This window comes from Syngnathus floridae, chromosome 10, assembly GCF_059516105.1.
Source record: "Syngnathus floridae isolate MCC-2025c chromosome 10, RoL_Sflo_1.0, whole genome shotgun sequence".
NCBI classification, from domain to species: domain Eukaryota; kingdom Metazoa; phylum Chordata; class Actinopteri; order Syngnathiformes; family Syngnathidae; genus Syngnathus; species Syngnathus floridae.
The window spans coordinates 13,956,806-13,973,456 of NC_142422.1; the positions used below are offsets into that span (position 1 = coordinate 13,956,806).

The 16,651-nt window shown below is 50.5% G+C and overlaps 2 protein-coding genes and 1 long non-coding RNA gene across 8 annotated transcripts; 1 reads left to right on the forward strand and 2 right to left on the reverse strand.

Moving 5' to 3' along the window:
• Positions 1 to 678: 678 nt before the first annotated feature.
• LOC148392639 (uncharacterized) lies at positions 679 to 6,143 on the reverse strand. Of its 6 annotated transcripts, none has more exons than XM_088386160.1 (8): positions 5,998 to 6,143; positions 5,147 to 5,220; positions 4,488 to 4,825; positions 3,667 to 3,945; positions 3,458 to 3,539; positions 2,798 to 3,150; positions 2,188 to 2,332; positions 679 to 1,386 (listed from the first exon to the last, which is right to left on the reverse strand). In XM_088386160.1, exons 2-8 carry the CDS (start codon positions 5,208 to 5,210, stop codon positions 737 to 739), a joined length of 1,911 nt encoding a protein of 636 aa, XP_088242286.1. In that variant the 5' UTR covers positions 5,211 to 5,220; positions 5,998 to 6,143; the 3' UTR covers positions 679 to 736. The 6 variants fall into 6 exon arrangements, with proteins under 6 accessions (XP_088242286.1, XP_088242282.1, XP_088242284.1 ...); XM_088386156.1 differs by having other exon boundaries at positions 2,798 to 3,153; positions 5,998 to 6,142; XM_088386158.1 differs by lacking the exon at positions 5,998 to 6,143 and adding an exon at positions 5,855 to 5,976 and having other exon boundaries at positions 2,798 to 3,153.
• On the forward strand, positions 2,378 to 4,389 carry LOC148392640 (uncharacterized). Its single transcript, XR_015860667.1, has 2 exons — positions 2,378 to 2,980; positions 3,137 to 4,389. It is a non-coding gene; the product is annotated as an uncharacterized LOC148392640 (long non-coding RNA).
• A 1,102-nt stretch (positions 6,144 to 7,245) lies between the features above and the next one.
• On the reverse strand, positions 7,246 to 8,650 carry mrps12 (mitochondrial ribosomal protein S12). Its single transcript, XM_088386164.1, has 3 exons — positions 8,483 to 8,650; positions 8,136 to 8,189; positions 7,246 to 7,886 (listed from the first exon to the last, which is right to left on the reverse strand). The coding sequence occupies exons 1-3, from the start codon at positions 8,496 to 8,498 to the stop codon at positions 7,504 to 7,506; spliced, it is 453 nt and encodes a 150-aa protein (XP_088242290.1). The 5' UTR covers positions 8,499 to 8,650; the 3' UTR covers positions 7,246 to 7,503.
• Between the last annotated feature and the right edge of the window lie 8,001 nt (positions 8,651 to 16,651).

A 16,651-nucleotide genomic window follows, 5' to 3' on the forward strand; every position in this document is an offset into this window, starting at 1 on the left:
CGTAATCCATTTTGTTGTCCAGCGATCGAACATTCGCCAGAAGAATGGAGGGCACCGCCGGGCGCGCTGGGTTGGCCGCCAGCCTGGCCCGGACGCCTCCGCGCTTGCCCCTCTTCTGCCTCCTCGCACACCGTTTCCGACGGCTCCCAACCGGGGGAGGAATAGCGGGCGAGGTCGGCGACGTTTCAAGCCGTAGCAGTCCGAGCGCCTTTAATGTCGCCGCTTCAAAGTCCAGAACGCCACAAAACCCACTTCTGCCGATGTCGAGCAGAACCTGCCTGCTGTACTTGTAGCACGATAAAGCACGAGACGAACACTCATTAGACGAACAAATCACCATACTGACGGGACAGAGAGTGGCCGCTGCGTGTGCACGCGCCGCCATCAAGCTACCCTAGTGTTTTTTAAGCAGGGTTAGTGTTTCTCACCATGCGCCCCGAGCAAATCAGGCCTTAAATCTGAGGTTGGGGATGAATTTAACGTGTGTTTCAGCATAAGTTGGGGTTGCAAATAAATACAGGAATCAGTTTAGCCACTGTAACAGTTTCGATATTTGAGCTTCAATATTGAGCTTTAGTGATTTGAATTTAGGTTAGGCCGTGTTCAACATGAAGGAATCAATGAATGAATGATTGGTTAATAGAATTTGATTCTCCTAAAAACAGAACCAGAAACAACTTGCCAGTAGGATGATGAATTTAATGAAGAGAAACGTTGATGTCACTTGCACTTGGCCTCATTTTGCCTTCTTTGCGGCATTGTCCCCGGCGGCCACGGCAGCGTCAGCCGCGACCGATGCCCCGAGTTGGGTGCCTTCCTGTGACTGGTGCCTCCTGGTATGCTTGCGGAAAGCACGCGCCCCGCTGAAGTTCTTGCGGCAGAGGCGGCAGAAGTAGGGACGGCTGGCGTCGTGCACATCCACATGATAGCTGAGCTCTAGCGGGCGGCTGAAGGCCTTGTGACAGACAGGGCAGTGGTGGCGCACGTCCGAGTGCACCAGCATGTGGCTCTTGAGCGAGGCGGCCTGTTTGAAGGTCTTGGCACAGACATGACAGGCGAAGGGCCGCGCATCACCGTGCAGTCGCTGGTGGCGGCGCAGTGCGCTGGAGAAGGTGAAGGTCTTGGTGCAGAGTGAGCAGGTGTAGGGCTTCTCGCCCGTGTGGATGCGGCGGTGCTCCTTCAGGTGCACCTGCTGCGTGAAGGTTTTCTTGCAGGTGGCGCACTGGAAGGGTCGCTCGCCCGAGTGGATGCGTAGGTGCTTCTGCAGCGCTGACGCTTTGAAGCAGTCGCGGCTACACACCGGACACACGTAGCCACGTTTGTCCTCGCCAGACCACCGCATCGCTGCTGCCCTCACCCTCGTCATCCCCGTCGTGCCATCTGATTCTGACAAAAAAAGCAGTGGCCCGGGAAACATTAAGATCGCAAGCATCAAGCCAACGTCTCACAACAAACAAAAAACGTAAAGTTGGAGAGGAACAGTGAGCCAAGGGGTAAGGTACCGTATTTATTCTAATTATCACCAATATTCTAATAATCGCCCAGTGTGTTAGCAATTACACAAATAAAAAACATTGATACCTCATTATTGCCCCTGCTGCTAAAAATTCCCCCCAAAACTTACGTTTTTCTCTGCGACCGCGTGCCGACATCATTGCGCAAGTTTAAATATGACTGATTTGACAGCACGTCAAATGTCCCTTTTAAATTGTTTTTCTCCATAAACTATGATACAATTACACTCGTCACTCCGTTACAATATCCTCACACAATTACGTTATCGGGGCGTGCGCTCAAACAAGACGATTGCGATAACATGACGTGCGCAAAATGTGATGTGCGACGGTAACATGACGCATCGATGGAGCGTCAATTGGCGCACCCCGCTGTTAGAGGTAGATCAAAACAGCTGCTGTTCTAGTGTTAAGAACACCAGTGAGATGCAGGTATTGCATACTACACAAGGAAAATATACATATCGCCCATTTCAGTGCCCCTTGGCGATCGGACAAATAGTGTTCTCTATTAATCGCCCACCACCCGTTGGACATAAACCTTCTCTAATTATCGCCCTGGGCAATAATTAGAATTAATACGGTACAAGAAATCACCCTGATAAAAGGGAAAATGGAGAGGAAGACAAAGTCAAGAGGACAACCAGCATGACAAGGGTGAGGAGCAGCGTACGGATGAGGGTGGGGCTCCAGTCCTCTTCTTCGCCATCAGAGTTGATGAGACCGTTGACCATTTCCTCCTCCCGCTGCTCACCCACCCTGCTGTCCAGGTCGCCACTGTTACCAGGATGCTGCTCCTCTTTGGGGAGCTCCTTCTTCTGAGGATGACATCATGGTCAACGTCGTCATTGCGGTGAGGCTTTTCATCTCATTTCTCGAATTGCAACTTTACATTGATATGCTCCCACCAGCAATTAAGTTAACAGCAAAGGCAGTTGGCCACTCTTGCTTGGAGCGTTTTTCTTTTATGCGGTGCCTATCATTTGGAGTGCAGAATCAACCAAACCACAACACAGCTAAAAAAAGCCAAAGCCCGAAATGTAATGTTTTTGCTCACTGGGTTCAAACCAAGGAGGGTATGCTTCCCATAAGGATATTGACATAGCATGAAACAAAAGATGCAATTCGCCCTCTCTGTGTGAGATTTGAAACCTGCCCAATTGTCTTCAGTGTACAGCAAAAGCAAAGTGATCGACTTGGAACACTTTGGGATTTCTCGTTGCTATGCAAAAAGAACACGTCAGTGCAGATTGGTGAGACGCTTCCAAATGTGATTTTCTCACTTGAGCTTGCGCGTCTACTGCCTCCGCGCCGGCAGGAAGGGTCAGCGCAGGCAGGTCCAGGAGCTCCTGGCGCTCGTGCGTCTTGAGGTGCTTGCGCAGCTCGTACGGCCTGAGGAAGCACTTGGAGCAGATGTGGCAGCGGTGCGGCCGCTCGGCCGTGTGGATCTTCTCGTGGGCCTTCAGGTTGGTGGCATTGGCGAAGCTTTTGCCGCACACCGAGCAGCCGTGCAGCCGTGTGGCGGCGTGAACCTCCAGGTGCTCTTTCAGCTTGTACGGCCTGGAGAAGATGCGACCGCACAGCTGGCACTCGTGGACTTTCTTCTTTTTCTTCTTCTTCAGGCGCGACGAGCCCTCTGCTGAAGACGGGGAAGAAACGGCTTGACGGCAGCTACGAGACGCCCACTCGACCCAACGCTCAAACTGCCCGTGCAGCGTTGAGGCCTGTCAATCCACGACATTTGTTCAGTGCACTTGGCTTGGATTTGCCCTTTAACTAGACGGATGTTTTTCTTTTTTTCTCTTCAATTCCATTAGCATCAAGTGAAAAGAAAAAAGAGAGAGAAAGGCCGAACTCTGCAGAAGCTCGGTGACTGGATACTTGCAGACACAAGAGCCAAGGTGCGCCACAAAGGGCGTGGCCGAGCCAATGGTGCCGGTCACCTGGCAACGAAGAGCGGTCCTGCAAAGACTCCTCAATCCCACCCTGCGAAGGCTCCTCCTCCACACTGTCCCTCTCATCATCCTGCCGGCACAAGAATGTCGCCTTTACTCGTCGAAAATGACGCGCGCGCGGGTGGTTCACAATTCATGTTTGTCCTCGGGTTGGGTCACTATGCCGCAAAGTGTGCGCCACGTGGCCGACCACTCACTGCAGCGGTGTCTGCATGTTTCTGTAGATGCTTTCGGAGCAGTCCTGGCCGGTTGAAGCTCTTGCCACAGACGGAGCAGGGATGCGGCTTGCGGCCCGTGTGCAGTGTGGTGTGGTCGCGGAAGGCTGACGGCGTGGTGAAGACCTTGCGGCACACGGCACAGCTGTAGGCGTCGCCCGAGTGCGTGCGCTGGTGCTCCGAGCGGCCCGCCGTGGAGGCGAAGCGCTTGGGACACAGCGCGCAGGCGTACGGCCGCTCACCCGTGTGCACGCGCTGGTGCTGGCAGAAAACAGCAAAGATGAGCACAAAAAACAATAAGAGGACTGGAAAAGCGCAACAAAAATCAGATAAAAGAATCTGACCCATTTTTGTCCAGCCGGCTGTTGTCGCACAAAGAACGCACCGCAAAAAAAATCTCCACAAGAAAGCTCTTGAAATGGAGAGGAGCCACAAAACTAGCACGTATGCAATAGCTATGTACATGAGCGAGTGTCCTCCACGTGGTACCTCCATCGGTTAGTGTCTTCTTCCTTTGGGCAAATAAGTACTTTGCCTTCGTTGGCGGCCACCTTCTTTTAGTATTTGCCAAGAGAAAGAAGAAGAAATTGAGAAAAAGGAAGGAGCCATCGTCGTCGCAAGGTGTGATGTACGGCTACCGTTTCCTACTTTCATCAGCAAAAGATGCCACGATCAAGTGGGACAGCTTCCCTTTGGCCAAATATTTGCAACACGCCAGCGCTTGAATTGATCGAGCACCCTGAGACGAGGCTCATCAATAGACGGAATTTGAATCGCCAAGCTTTTTGGCAAGAGGCCCAAACCTGCAGAAGGTATCGTCGCTGCAGGAAGGCACGGCCGCACTGGTCGCACACGTGCGGCTTCTGCGGGGCATGTCGCAGGCGGTGGCGGCGCAGGCAGCCCAGCTGGGCGTAGCGGGCGTCGCAGTCCGGGCAGGCGTAGGGCTTCTCGCCCGTGTGCACGCGCTGGTGCACCTTGACGTTGATCTTCTTGCTGAAGCGCTTGCCGCACACAGGGCAGGCGTGTGGCTTCTGGCCAAAGTGTGCCGCCATGTGGTCAGAGAGGCGCGACGGGCACGTGAAGTCGCGCTCGCACAGCGTGCAGCGGTGCCGTCGTTTGGACGGCGCCGTCGGGACTTTGCCTGGGAAAGGGCACTTGAGCTGTGACGGGCGGTCGCTCACATCAGTGTGGCACACTAGTAGCACGACTTGGACTCGGGGGCTCCTTCTCTTTGGACTTCATTCCAACACACAATTTGTCTGGCAAGATTACAAACTTGGAGAGTAATACCTCCATCTTGTGTTTTTATGCACTTTGGTCTCCTAAGGTTCAGACTATTTTATGGGGGACCTGGAGCACAAAGTATTTTTGGGAGTGTTCCTTGATGTCAAAATTTGAGAAGCCCCCGTGATAAGCGCGAGTCCCCCCGCATTCCAGCAGCAAAACAGAACGTGACCGTTACCTTCAGCCGGCAAATCGCCAAGCTTTTCTTCTTCTGCTGATTCTTCCATTTTCACTTGGTTCATCAACTCCACACTTAAAAAAAAGAACAAGTTACTAATGAACAGCAGTCACTTACATTGGATCATAAATACTGGCAGGGAAATCATGGATAGATCTGAAGCAAACTTAATGTTTACTACGATCCACTCACCCCACAGGTGAACGAAATTTCAAAACATCACTCACACCTCCCAAATTATTTGGCAATCACGTGTGACGCTGATGGCGACACGATGCGCTGACGACGCAGAATGGGAGAAATATTCCAAATGGCTATTGCTAAATGTTGCGTTCCCCGAAGCAGTTTGTTGTTCTCATTAATGCAACACATTTTAAGTACAACGCATGCAGCGGAACTGCACATGCGGTGTTTTTCTCACTTGAAATAGACGAAATGGCTCTTTTGAGGTTTCCCATTTTCTAGTTACAGGGAGCGACAGTAACCAAAGGCACTTGGTGACAACTCAAAGGAACTTGCACTACTCAGAAACACCGTAGGAGCCCTCAAAACAGCATATCCGCTAAGCACAGGCAGCTCTTGATAAGGCTAACAAAGCGGCTGCTTCCCGAACCACGGGCAATTCAAGAGATCTGGAAAAAGTATCGTCGAACCCGAAGGCGGCTAGCAAAAGTGCATTTAAAAAAAAAAAAGACGTCTACATCTTACACACGACCGAGATGATGGTAACGCCAGCTAGCTTGGCTAACAGCGACGTGACGTGTCAGCCACAAACGAAACTACAAAAGCAAAAGGCCGACTTTGCGGTCAACTCGTGATCCGGAACGCATCAATGCTGAACGACTAATTACCTCCAGGGAGCAGCACGGCGACCGTGGAATTAGCAACGTTTTTGCGTCGCGTAAACAGCTCGTAAGCGGTCACGCCCACGCGTTGTCGCTGGCTCGCACAGCGTGTGCTTAAATGAAGTCAGAGGAACAGTGATGTCACAGGTCCCAACTATCCAACTACGTATTTCTAAAGAGCAAAACAAACTACAGTCAAACCTCGGTTTTCGACCACAATCCGTTCCAGAAGACGGTTCTTGAAGCGAATCGTTCGAATTCCACATCTATTTTACCCATTACAAATAATGGAAAAAAAATTAATCGGTTCCAAGAAAAAGAAAAAAAACACGCTTTTTTTAAGCATTTTTTCATTTGCGCATTTTTGTCCGATCGCGCAATTGCAGCGCACCGCCGACTGCGCAACTGCACCGCGCTGGTCGCATTATGGTGACAGTGCCCCCGCTGAAATTTAGAAAATATTTTAAAAGTCGTGATATACTTTCCAAAATTTAAGTGGCCCTCAGTGCGCAGGGAGCTTAATTTTGTCCGATCGCGCAACTGCAGCGCACCGCCGAACGTGCAACCTCACCGCGCTGGTCGCATTATTGTGACAGAGCCGTCGCTGAAATTTAGAAAATATTTTTAAAGTCCTGATGTACTTTCCAAAATTTAAGTGGACCTCAGTGCGCAGGGAGCTTAATTCGGTCCGATCGCGCAACCGCAGCGCGCCGGGCGCTCACTGTCGCATTTACTGCTCCCACTTGCTTTCTCTGGAAGCATGATTTGGGGTTAATACAATCCGGAAAGTAACTAATATACAGTAGCGGAGTCAGTCGGCATCCGGGCCGCGCGGTCGTGTTTTCTCGGCTCATCTCGCGAGGTTCGACCTCCGAAATTTGTTCGACAACCGAAGCAAAAAAACGTCGAATTTTTCAGTCGAATTCTGATTGGTTCGAGAACCGAGACGTTCGAAAACTGAGGTTTGACTGTACTAGTAAAACAAATTCTCATTGTGAGCTGACGGCTAAATTTTGGTGACAGTCGTAGACCCTGGACAGGTCGCCATCCGATGTTAGGCCACACAGACACCTATTTGGAGCAGTCGCCAGACAGTGTCCTTCACCACCGGCGAAGAAACGACTGGTCGCCAATTATAAGTGGACGTGAGGCGGAAGCAACACGCCCAGTCAATGTCAAGTCACACCTGACAACTCATTGGACCGATGACACGCAGGCAATAAAATGTTTTAAAAAAAGTTCCTTTCAGCAAACTGCAAGGGGCGATTGGCGCTTTTATTAGTGCTGGCAAAAATAAGGTATGCCGTGTGACTGTTGTCAAGGCAACAGACGGCAACAGACAGCAGCAATGTCGCAAGCACACGGACACGAAGTGCAAATGTGTACTTAATGTCTGTTATTTCTTTAGGACACTTGCCAAATGGTTGTGCGGTCCGAAATGTCCTGATGAACCTGAAACAACCTTTGACCTTTACAGGTCACATGCTAGACAGAAAGACTTGACGGGTGTCTTCACTGTTTCTTCTTAACAACGTGCGCGCAGTCGTATTTGCCCCGGACGACGGTGAGCTTGACGCCGGGCAGGTCTTGCGTTCGTCCACCCTGCACCAGGACCACGTTGTGCTCCTGCAGGTTGTGGCCCTCGCCTGGGATGAAGGCTACTGCCTCCTTGCCGTTGGCCAGACGCACGCGGGCGCACTTCCTGTTAGCCGAGTTGGGTTTTTTGGGCTTGCGGATCATGGTTTTGAGGACTACCGCCTGCATCTGCGGGCGGCCAAAGGTGGCGCCCAGCACTTGGGCTGCCGCCTTGGGCTTGCTCTGCCGTTGCATCTGGTTGAGGGTGGCCATGGGGCGAAGCCCTGGGAGGCGTACCAGTGTTCCGGCCTGCTGGGATGCTGCACGCATGCACACATGAATGTACGAATGAATGAATAATATTATATACAAATCATCCAAAAAATGACATTTATCAATTATTAGTGATCATTAGCTGAAGCCCCAAATGTATTCGTGTCGATTGTTTTTTTACTGAATAGGTGAAAGCTATTAAAACATGACTTACAATTTTCATCTACATCAAAAAAGGACATTGTTTTAATTCATTAAAAATTAGGAGCTGAAAATGAATATATTTTGCGACTTGCCTTGAAAGAAAGTCGTGAGCGCCGTTGTACCCAAACCTCGCAACAGTGACATCACTGAAACGGACAAGTCTCATTACGTGACATTCATGCACTCACTGGGTCAGACAATCGTGTTTGTTTCACACAGTGCACATCGCACACACAAAGCTCCCGGGAACGAAATGTGATCCATCTCGCAATAGTCAATATTAAATAAAGAATGTCAACAATAACATGCTGATTAAAGTCATCTATTGCGATAAGGCAGTACAGCGTATCTCGCACAGTACTTTGGTCACGTTTAGAGCGAGCTAAAGCGTCCTTGCGCTAGCTAACTGTTAGCAATTAGCAGCCCGCAAACGACCAACCTTGGTATGACGTCATTACAGCGCTCAAACAACAGCCTCGCGGTCTGCAGTGACTCGTTCCTCGGCGCCAGACTAATCACGTAAGACACGTCGCAACATTTTTACTAAGAACACACATACGACACGAAAACAAGCCGTCTATAAGCCTGGAGGTCACCAGGAAGTGGGCTGGCAAAAGAAGAGTGCTTCCGGGTTAAAGGTTCTCTTCTTTGTTTTGTTAAATGGTGGGGGAAGTTCAAATTCAACAGGAAAAAAGGTACGTACTGAATGGAAATTACGCACCATCTACTCAAGAAACGCATTAATAATAAAAAAAGCTTTTCAAATAAACAAAACAAACAAACAAAAATATTTACCGTATTGGCCCAAATATAAGACGACCCTGATTATAGGACGACCCCCTCTTTTTCAAGACTAAAGTTTGAAAAAAGACTTTTTGAACTCCAAATTTAATTTTTATACAGAAAATTATTACATCTGAAACAAATGATTATACCAATATATTCGAGAGAAAAAGCATGTTATTTTGCCTCATTCAAATCATGCAAAAACTGTCTATCACATCTTAATATCTGAACATTTAAATTTGTAAACTAGAGTGCAATCACATTTGTAAATGAATGGCTTCTGGTTTTTGAAATGTAAATAAACCAATCTACTGTGGTAAAACAACAAAATTGCAATAACTGCATTAACCATCAAAGTGAAGTCTAACTGTAACTGTAATCTTGAAACAAATCTGAATAAGGAAAAACATTGCAATAAAATAATGCAAACTGTTACCGCTATTGTTGGGGAGCCTGAGGACTGTATAGGGCAGGGGTCGACATCCACCGGGCCGCGGAGCAGAACCGGTCTGTGGGTCACTTGGCCGTCAAACTGCACAGATTTTTTTTTTTTTTTATTGACGATCAATTAATTCAGGTCACCCCTCCGTGAGTCGTCACCTTATCGTGGTGGAGGGGTTTGCGTGCCCCTATGATCCTAGGGACCATGTTGTCTGGGGCTTCATAACCCTGGTAGGGTCTCCCATGGCAAACGGGTCCTAGGTGAGGGGCCAGACAAAGCATGGCTCACAAGCCCCTTATGATGAATAACATAAATGGATTGCGTTTTCCCTCGCCCGGACGCGGGTCACCGGGGCCCCCCTCTGGAGCCAGGCCTGGAGGCGGGGCTCGAAGGTGAGCGTCTGGTGGCCGGGCCTTCACCCATGGGGCCCGGTCGGGCACAGCCCGAAAAGGAAACGTGGGCTTCCCATGGGCTCACCACCTGTGGGAGGGGCCAAAGGGGTCAGGTGCAGTGTAAGCTGGGCAGCGGCCAAAGGCAGGGACCTTGGCGGTCTGATCCCCGGCTGCAGAAGCTGGCTCTTGGGACATGGAATGTCACCTCTCTGGCTGGAAAGGAGCCCGAGCTGGTGTGCGAGGCAGAAAGGTTCAGACGAAACATAGTCGGACTTGCCTCCACGCACAGTTTAGGTTCCGGTACAAGCCCTCTCGAGAGGGTCTGGACTCTCTTCCACTCTGGAGTTGTCCACGGTGAGAGGCGTCGAGCAGGTGTGGGTATACTTATTGCCCCCTGGCTGGGCGCCTACACATTGGGGTTCACCTCGGTGAACGAGAGGGTAGCCTCCCTCCGCCTTCGGGTGGGGGGACGGGTCCTGACTGTTGTTTGTGTCTATGCACCAAACGGCAGCTCAGAGTACCCACCCGTCTCGGGGTCCCTGGAGGAAGTGCTGGAGAGCGCTCCTTCTGGGGACTCCATCGTTCTACTGGGTGACTTCAATGCTCACGTGGGCAATGACAGTGAGACCTGGAAGGGCGTGATTGGGAGGAACGGCCCCCCCGATCTGAACCCGAGCGGTGTTCTATTATTGGACTTCTGTGCTCGACACGGATTTTTAATAATGAACACCATGTTCAAACATAAGGATGTCCATGTGTGCACTTGGCACCAGGACACCCTAGGCCGCAGTTCGGTGATCGACTTTGTAGTCGTGTCATCGGATTTGCGGCCGCATGTTTTGGACACTCGGGTGAAGAGAGGGGCGGAGCTGTCAACTGATCACCACCTGGTGGTGGGTTGGATCCAATGGTGGGGGAAGATGCCGGTCCGACCTGGCAGACCCAAACGCTCTGTGAGGGTCTGCTGGGAACGTCTGGCAGAATCCCCTGTCAGGAAGAGCTTCAACTCCCACCTCCGGCAGAGCTTTTCCCACGTCCCGGGGGAGGCGGGGGGCATTGAGTCCGAGTGGACCATGTTCCGCGCCTCCATTGTTGAGGCGGCCGACCGGAGCTGTGGCCGTAAGGTCGTTGGTGCCTGTCGTGGCGGCAATCCCCGAACCCGCTGGTGGACACTGGCGGTAAGGGATGCCGTCAAGCTGAAGAAGGAGTCCTATCGGGCCGTTTTGGCCTGCGGGAGTCCGGAGGCAGCTGACAGGTACCGGACGGCCAAGCGGAACGCGGCTTCAGCGGTTGCTGAGGCAAAAACCCGGGCGTGGGAGGAGTTTGGCGAGGCTATGGAGAATGACTTCCGGATGGCTTCGAGGAAATTCTGGTCCACCATCCGTCGTTTCAGAAGGGGGAAGCAGTGCAACGTCAACTCTGTTCACAGTCGGGATCCCGTGCTGCTGACCTCGACTCGGGACGTCGTGAGTCGGTGGGGAGAATACTTCGAAGACCTCCTCAATTCCACCTACACGCCTTCCATTGTGGAAGCAGGGCCTGGGGACTCTGAGGCGGACTCTCCAATCTCTGGGGTCGAAGTCACTGAGGTAGTTAAAAAACTCCTCGGTGGCAAGGCCCCGGGGGTGGATGAGATCCGCCCGGAGTTCTTAAGGGCTCTGGATGTTGTGGGGCTGTCATGGCTGACATGCCTCTACAACATTGCGTGGACATCGGGGACAGAACCTCTGGATTGGCAGACTGGGGTGGTGGTTCCCCTCTTTAAGAAGGGGGACCGGAGGGTGTGTTCCAATTACAGGGGAATCACACTCCTCAGCCTCCCTGGTAAGGTCTATTCAGGGGTGCTGGAGAGGAAGGGCCGTCGGGAGGTCGAACCTCGGATTCAGGAGGAGCAGTGTGGCTTTCGTCCTGGCCGTGGAACAGTGGACCAGCTCTACACTCTCAGCAGGATCCCTGAGGGTGCATGGGAGTTCGCCCAACCAGTCCACATGTGTTTTGTGGACTTGGAGAAGGCGTTTGACCGTGTCCCTCGGGAGGTTCTGTGGAGGGTGCTTCGGGAGTACGGGGTGCCGAGCCAACTGATAAGGGCGGTTCGGTCCCTGTATCACCGATGCCAGAGTTTGTTCCGCATTTCCGGCAGTAAGTCGAATTCGTTCCCAGTGAGGGTTGGACTCCGCCAAGGCTGCCCTTTGTCACCGATTCTGTTCATAATTTTTATGGACAGAATTTCTAGGCGCAGCCGAGGCGTTGAGGGGGTCCGTTTTGGGGACCTCAGCATTGCGTCTCTGCTTTTTGCAGATGACGTGGTGCTGTTGGCTTCTTCAGGCCGTGATCTCCAGCTCTCACTGGAGCGGTTTGCAGCCGAGTGTGAAGCGGTCGGGATGAGGGTCAGCACCTCCAAATCCGAGTCCATGGTCCTCGATCGGAAAAGGGTGGAATGCCCTCTCCGGATCGGGGATGAGATCCTGCCCCAAGTGGAGGAGTTTAAGTATCTTGGGGTTGTTCACGAGTGAGGGGAGGATGGAGCGTGAGATCGACAGGCGGATCGGTGCAGCGTCGGCAGTAATGCGGACTCTGTACCGGTCCGTCGTGGTAAAGAGAGAGCTGAGCCAAAAGGCAAAGCTCTTGATTTACCGGTCGGTTTACGCTCCTACCCTCACCTATGGTCACGAGCTATGGGTCGTGACCGAAAGAACGAGATCCCGGATACAAGCGGCCGAAATGAGTTTTCTCCGCAGGATGTCCGTGCTCTCCCTTAGAGATAGGGTGAGAAGCTCGGTCATCCGAGAGAGACTCGGAGTAGAGTCGCTACTCCTCCACGTTGAGAGGAGCCAGATGAGGTGGCTCGGGCATCTCATCAGGATGCCTCCTGGACGCCTCCCTGGGGAGGTGTTCCGGGCATGTCCCACCGGTAGGAGACCCCGGGGACGACCCAGGACGCGCTGGAGAGACTATGTCTCTCAGCTGGCCTGGGAACGCCTTGGGATCCCCCGGGATGAGCTGGATGAAGTGACTGGGGAGAGGGAAGTCTGGGACTCCCTCCTAAAGCTGCTGCCCCCGCGACCCGACCCCGGATAAGCGGAAGAAGATGGATGGATGGATGGATGGATAATTCAGGTCAAGGTGCTTGTCCCGGTGACGTGACATGTTGGCGCAAAGCCAGCAAAAATTAGCAAGAATTTACTCTGAAAAATGTAAATAATGTGGCGATGCTCTCCCAATTACATCTGTCGGTGCAGGTGTGTCTCGTGACACAGGTTAATTCAGGTCAAGACGCTTGCCCCCGTCACGTGACATCGATCTAGCAAAGCAAGCAAAAATGAGCAAGAAACAGAAATGTTTGGAAAGCTTTTTCGGAAAGGGAAAAAAGACCAGTGAGGAGACAGAAGAAGAAGAGGCTACGCCTTCTACGAAAAGGAAAGCTGTATTTAAAAGTCCAGGGGTCCTACTTAAAATATGGATTTATCACCACAGGTGACTCTGACACACCAAGCCCACTTTGCATAATATACATGCATGATATGTGGCAACAGGCTAGCTAACAAGTTAATCAAGCCTTCAAAACTGCTTCGGCACATGGAGACCAAGCATCCAGCATTAAAAGAATCAAGAATCAAGAATTTCTATTGGCCATGTTTGAGCGTGCCAAACAAGGAATTTGACTTCGGTACATCACAGCCTCTGTTCAACATTTAGGTGACTAACAACACTCAGGACATGTGCGAAAATTGACAATTATTCTCAAACATCCCCTGATCTTAAACTCCCAGGAGGGCAAGGAAAACCTAAAAACTCCAACTAGGGGAAATGGGATACCTTGAGAAGGATCCCTTTTCTAGGATGACCAGGCTGCAATAGATGCAGAGTGGACACATAGTGCACATAATACAGACAATTCAAAAAAGGCATGGAGAGCAGGATGTTATTGTACAGCAATGACTCTGAGACTCTAAGAGTGGTGTGAGTTCATCAGAGCGACAGCCTGGGGGAAGAAGCTGTCTCTGTGTCTGCTGGTTTTGGCGTACAGAGCTCTGTAACGCCGTCCGGAGGGGAGTAGTTCGAACAGACTGCAACCTGGGTGAGAAGGGTCTGTAGAGATGTTACTTGTACGTTTCCTGGTCCTGGACAGGTACAAGTCCTGGATAGATGGGAGGTTGATTCCAATAATCTTTTCTGCAGTCCTGATTGTCCGTTGCAGTCTGTACTTGTCTTGTTTGGAGGCTGATCCAAACCAGACAGTGATGGAGGTGCAGGGGATATCCTGGATGATGGCAGTATAGAAGGTCTTCAGCAGCTCCTGTGGCAGGTTGAACTTCCTGAGCTGTCTCAGAAAGTACAGCCTCTGCTGGGCCTTCTTCCGGACAGAGTCTGTGTGGCTGGTCCATTTCAGGTCCCGAGAGATTGTGGTTCCCAGGAACTTGAAGGTGTCTGTGGAGAGAATAATATTACTGCGGATAGTGAGGGGTGCAAGTGGTGAAGGGTCTCGCCAGAAGTCCACTGTCATCTCCACGGTCTTGAGCGGGTTCAGCTCCAGGTGGTTTTGGCTGCACCAGTGGACCAGCCGCTCCACCTCCTGTCTGTACGCAGTCTCATCACCGTCCCAGATCAGTCCGATGAGAGTGGTGTCGACTGCATATTTCAGGAGCTTCACAGACAGGTGGAGGCAGGCACCGTGAACTGGATGAGCTTCTGTTGGAGGATGTCAGGAGCGATGGTGTTGAACGCCGAGCTGAAGTCCACAAACCGGATCCTGGCGTACGTTCCTGGGGTGTCCAGGTGGTGCAGGATGTAGTGCAGTCCCATGTTGTCCGCATCGTCCACCGACCTGTTTGCCCATTAGGCAAACTGCAGGGGGTCAAGCAGGGAACCCGTGACGTCCTTCAGGTGGTTCAACACTAACCTCTCGAAAGATTTCACGACCACAGATGTCAGGGCGACAGGTCTATAGTTATTTAAACCTGTGATGGCGGGCTTCTTGGCCACCAGTACGATGGTGGAGCTCTTGAAGCACGAGGGCACCTCACACAGCTCCAGGGAACGGTTGAAGATCCATGCAAAAGTGGGTGCCAGTTGTTCAGCACAGACTTTCAAGCAAGAAGGGGACGCGCTGTCTGGGCCCGGTGCCTTCCTGACCTTTTGTCTCCGGATCATCTGGCACACTTCCTCCTCGTGGATCTGGAGTGCGGGTGTGGCTTCTGTAAGAGAGAGAGTAGGTGATGGAGGTGTGGACAGAGCGGCTGTGGGGGGAGGTGAGTATGTTGATTGTGTTGCAGGAGGTCCTATTGTGTGGCTGGACTGATCAAACCTGCAGTAAAACCTGTTTAGCTGGTTTGCAAGCCTTGGGTTCCCCACAGGATGGGTCGTTGGTTTCTTGAAGCCCGTGATGCTCTGCAGACCTTTCCACACTGTTGAGGGATCAGGATTGGCAGAGAGGTGTCTCTCCAGGTTCTCCCTGCAACACCTCTTGGCTTTCCTGACCTCTCGGTTCAGTGTGTTTATGGTCTGCTTGAACAGGTCCCTGTCGCCACTCCTGTAGGTCTGCTCCTTGTCTTTGCGCAGCCTCCTGAGGTTCAGTGTAAACCAAGGTTTGTCGTTGTATGTGCAGAAGGTCTTAGTCTGCACACACAGAGCCTCACAAAAACTGATATATGATGTGACAGTGTCAGTGAGTTCATGCAGGTCTGAAATTGACACTCCCCAATCGGTGCAGTCAAAGCAGACTTGGAGGTCCTGCTTTGACTCCACTGTCCATTTCCTCACAGTCCTCACCACAGGCTTAGAAGTTTTTAATTTCTGCCTGTAGGCCAGGATCAGATGAACTAGACCAGGGGTGGGCAAACTTTTTGACTGGCGGGCTGAATTTGGTTCTAAATTTAGACCGGGGGGGCGAACCAGGAGCAGATGGATGTAGTGTTTGTGCGAAGTAATAGAAATGACATGTAAAAGTCATTGCATAAAATGTTTGTACTTTTAGTAGGTAGTAATGCATGGATATTCCCAAAAAGCTTTTTGAAAACAAATGCATTTATTAACAGCATTAAAAAAATATTTCACCAAAAAACTACTCAGTGATTCTCATTATATACGACACTGTTATGAATAATAGTTTCCATCACTTCAGCGCCTGCAGGTCAGATTTATGAAATATGTTTATCTAATGAGGCGAAATCACATCAAACGGCAAACATTCTGACCAAATACATCATCTTGAAGAATCAGTGAAAGAATACATCTAAATAAAGTAATAAAGAAATCAATAGAATTGTTGGTCTCCTTTTTTTGCAAGTGCATCATGGTCTGGAGTAAAATTTGTTGTGGTAATTCTTAGGATAGAGCTGAGGTGTCAGTCTGTTAACCTAGATCAGGGGTCGGCAACCTTTTTTACTCAAAGAGCCATTTGGGACTGCCCCCCAATGAAAAGAAAGCACCCGGAGCCACAACCCATTTTGACATCATTATATATATTATGCATGTATATATTATGCTATGTACAAAAAACTATTGCACTTATGAAAATGAAATCAACGAACTGCTGCAGAGAACACAGAATTTTATTTCTGCATGTAACAAAAAGCATTTTACACTTGGTTGATGCTTAATTTCAAATAAAATACCCGGTCTCTATTTGAGTCCTCGTATTTAAGAAATAAAAATCCAAACTTACCCAACCCACTGAACAAAAAATGCAAACAGCCTGCAGTCACCTGTCCTCTTATTTATGAGATAAAAATCCAAACTTATCCAAATATTATCCACCAGTACTGAATGAACAATGCAAACCAAAAAAATGTGCAGTCTTCTTCTGTCCCATCGCGTGTACTGGAGTGTGCAGCCAGTTGTCCTCCTGAATTAAAAAAAAGGACTACTTCACTTAATACATAGTTATGTATTTATGTCACTTTTATATTTCACATACATGCATGCACGCACGTATGCACGCACACACACATGGAAAATAATAACCAATTAAAATATTTATTTTACCTGT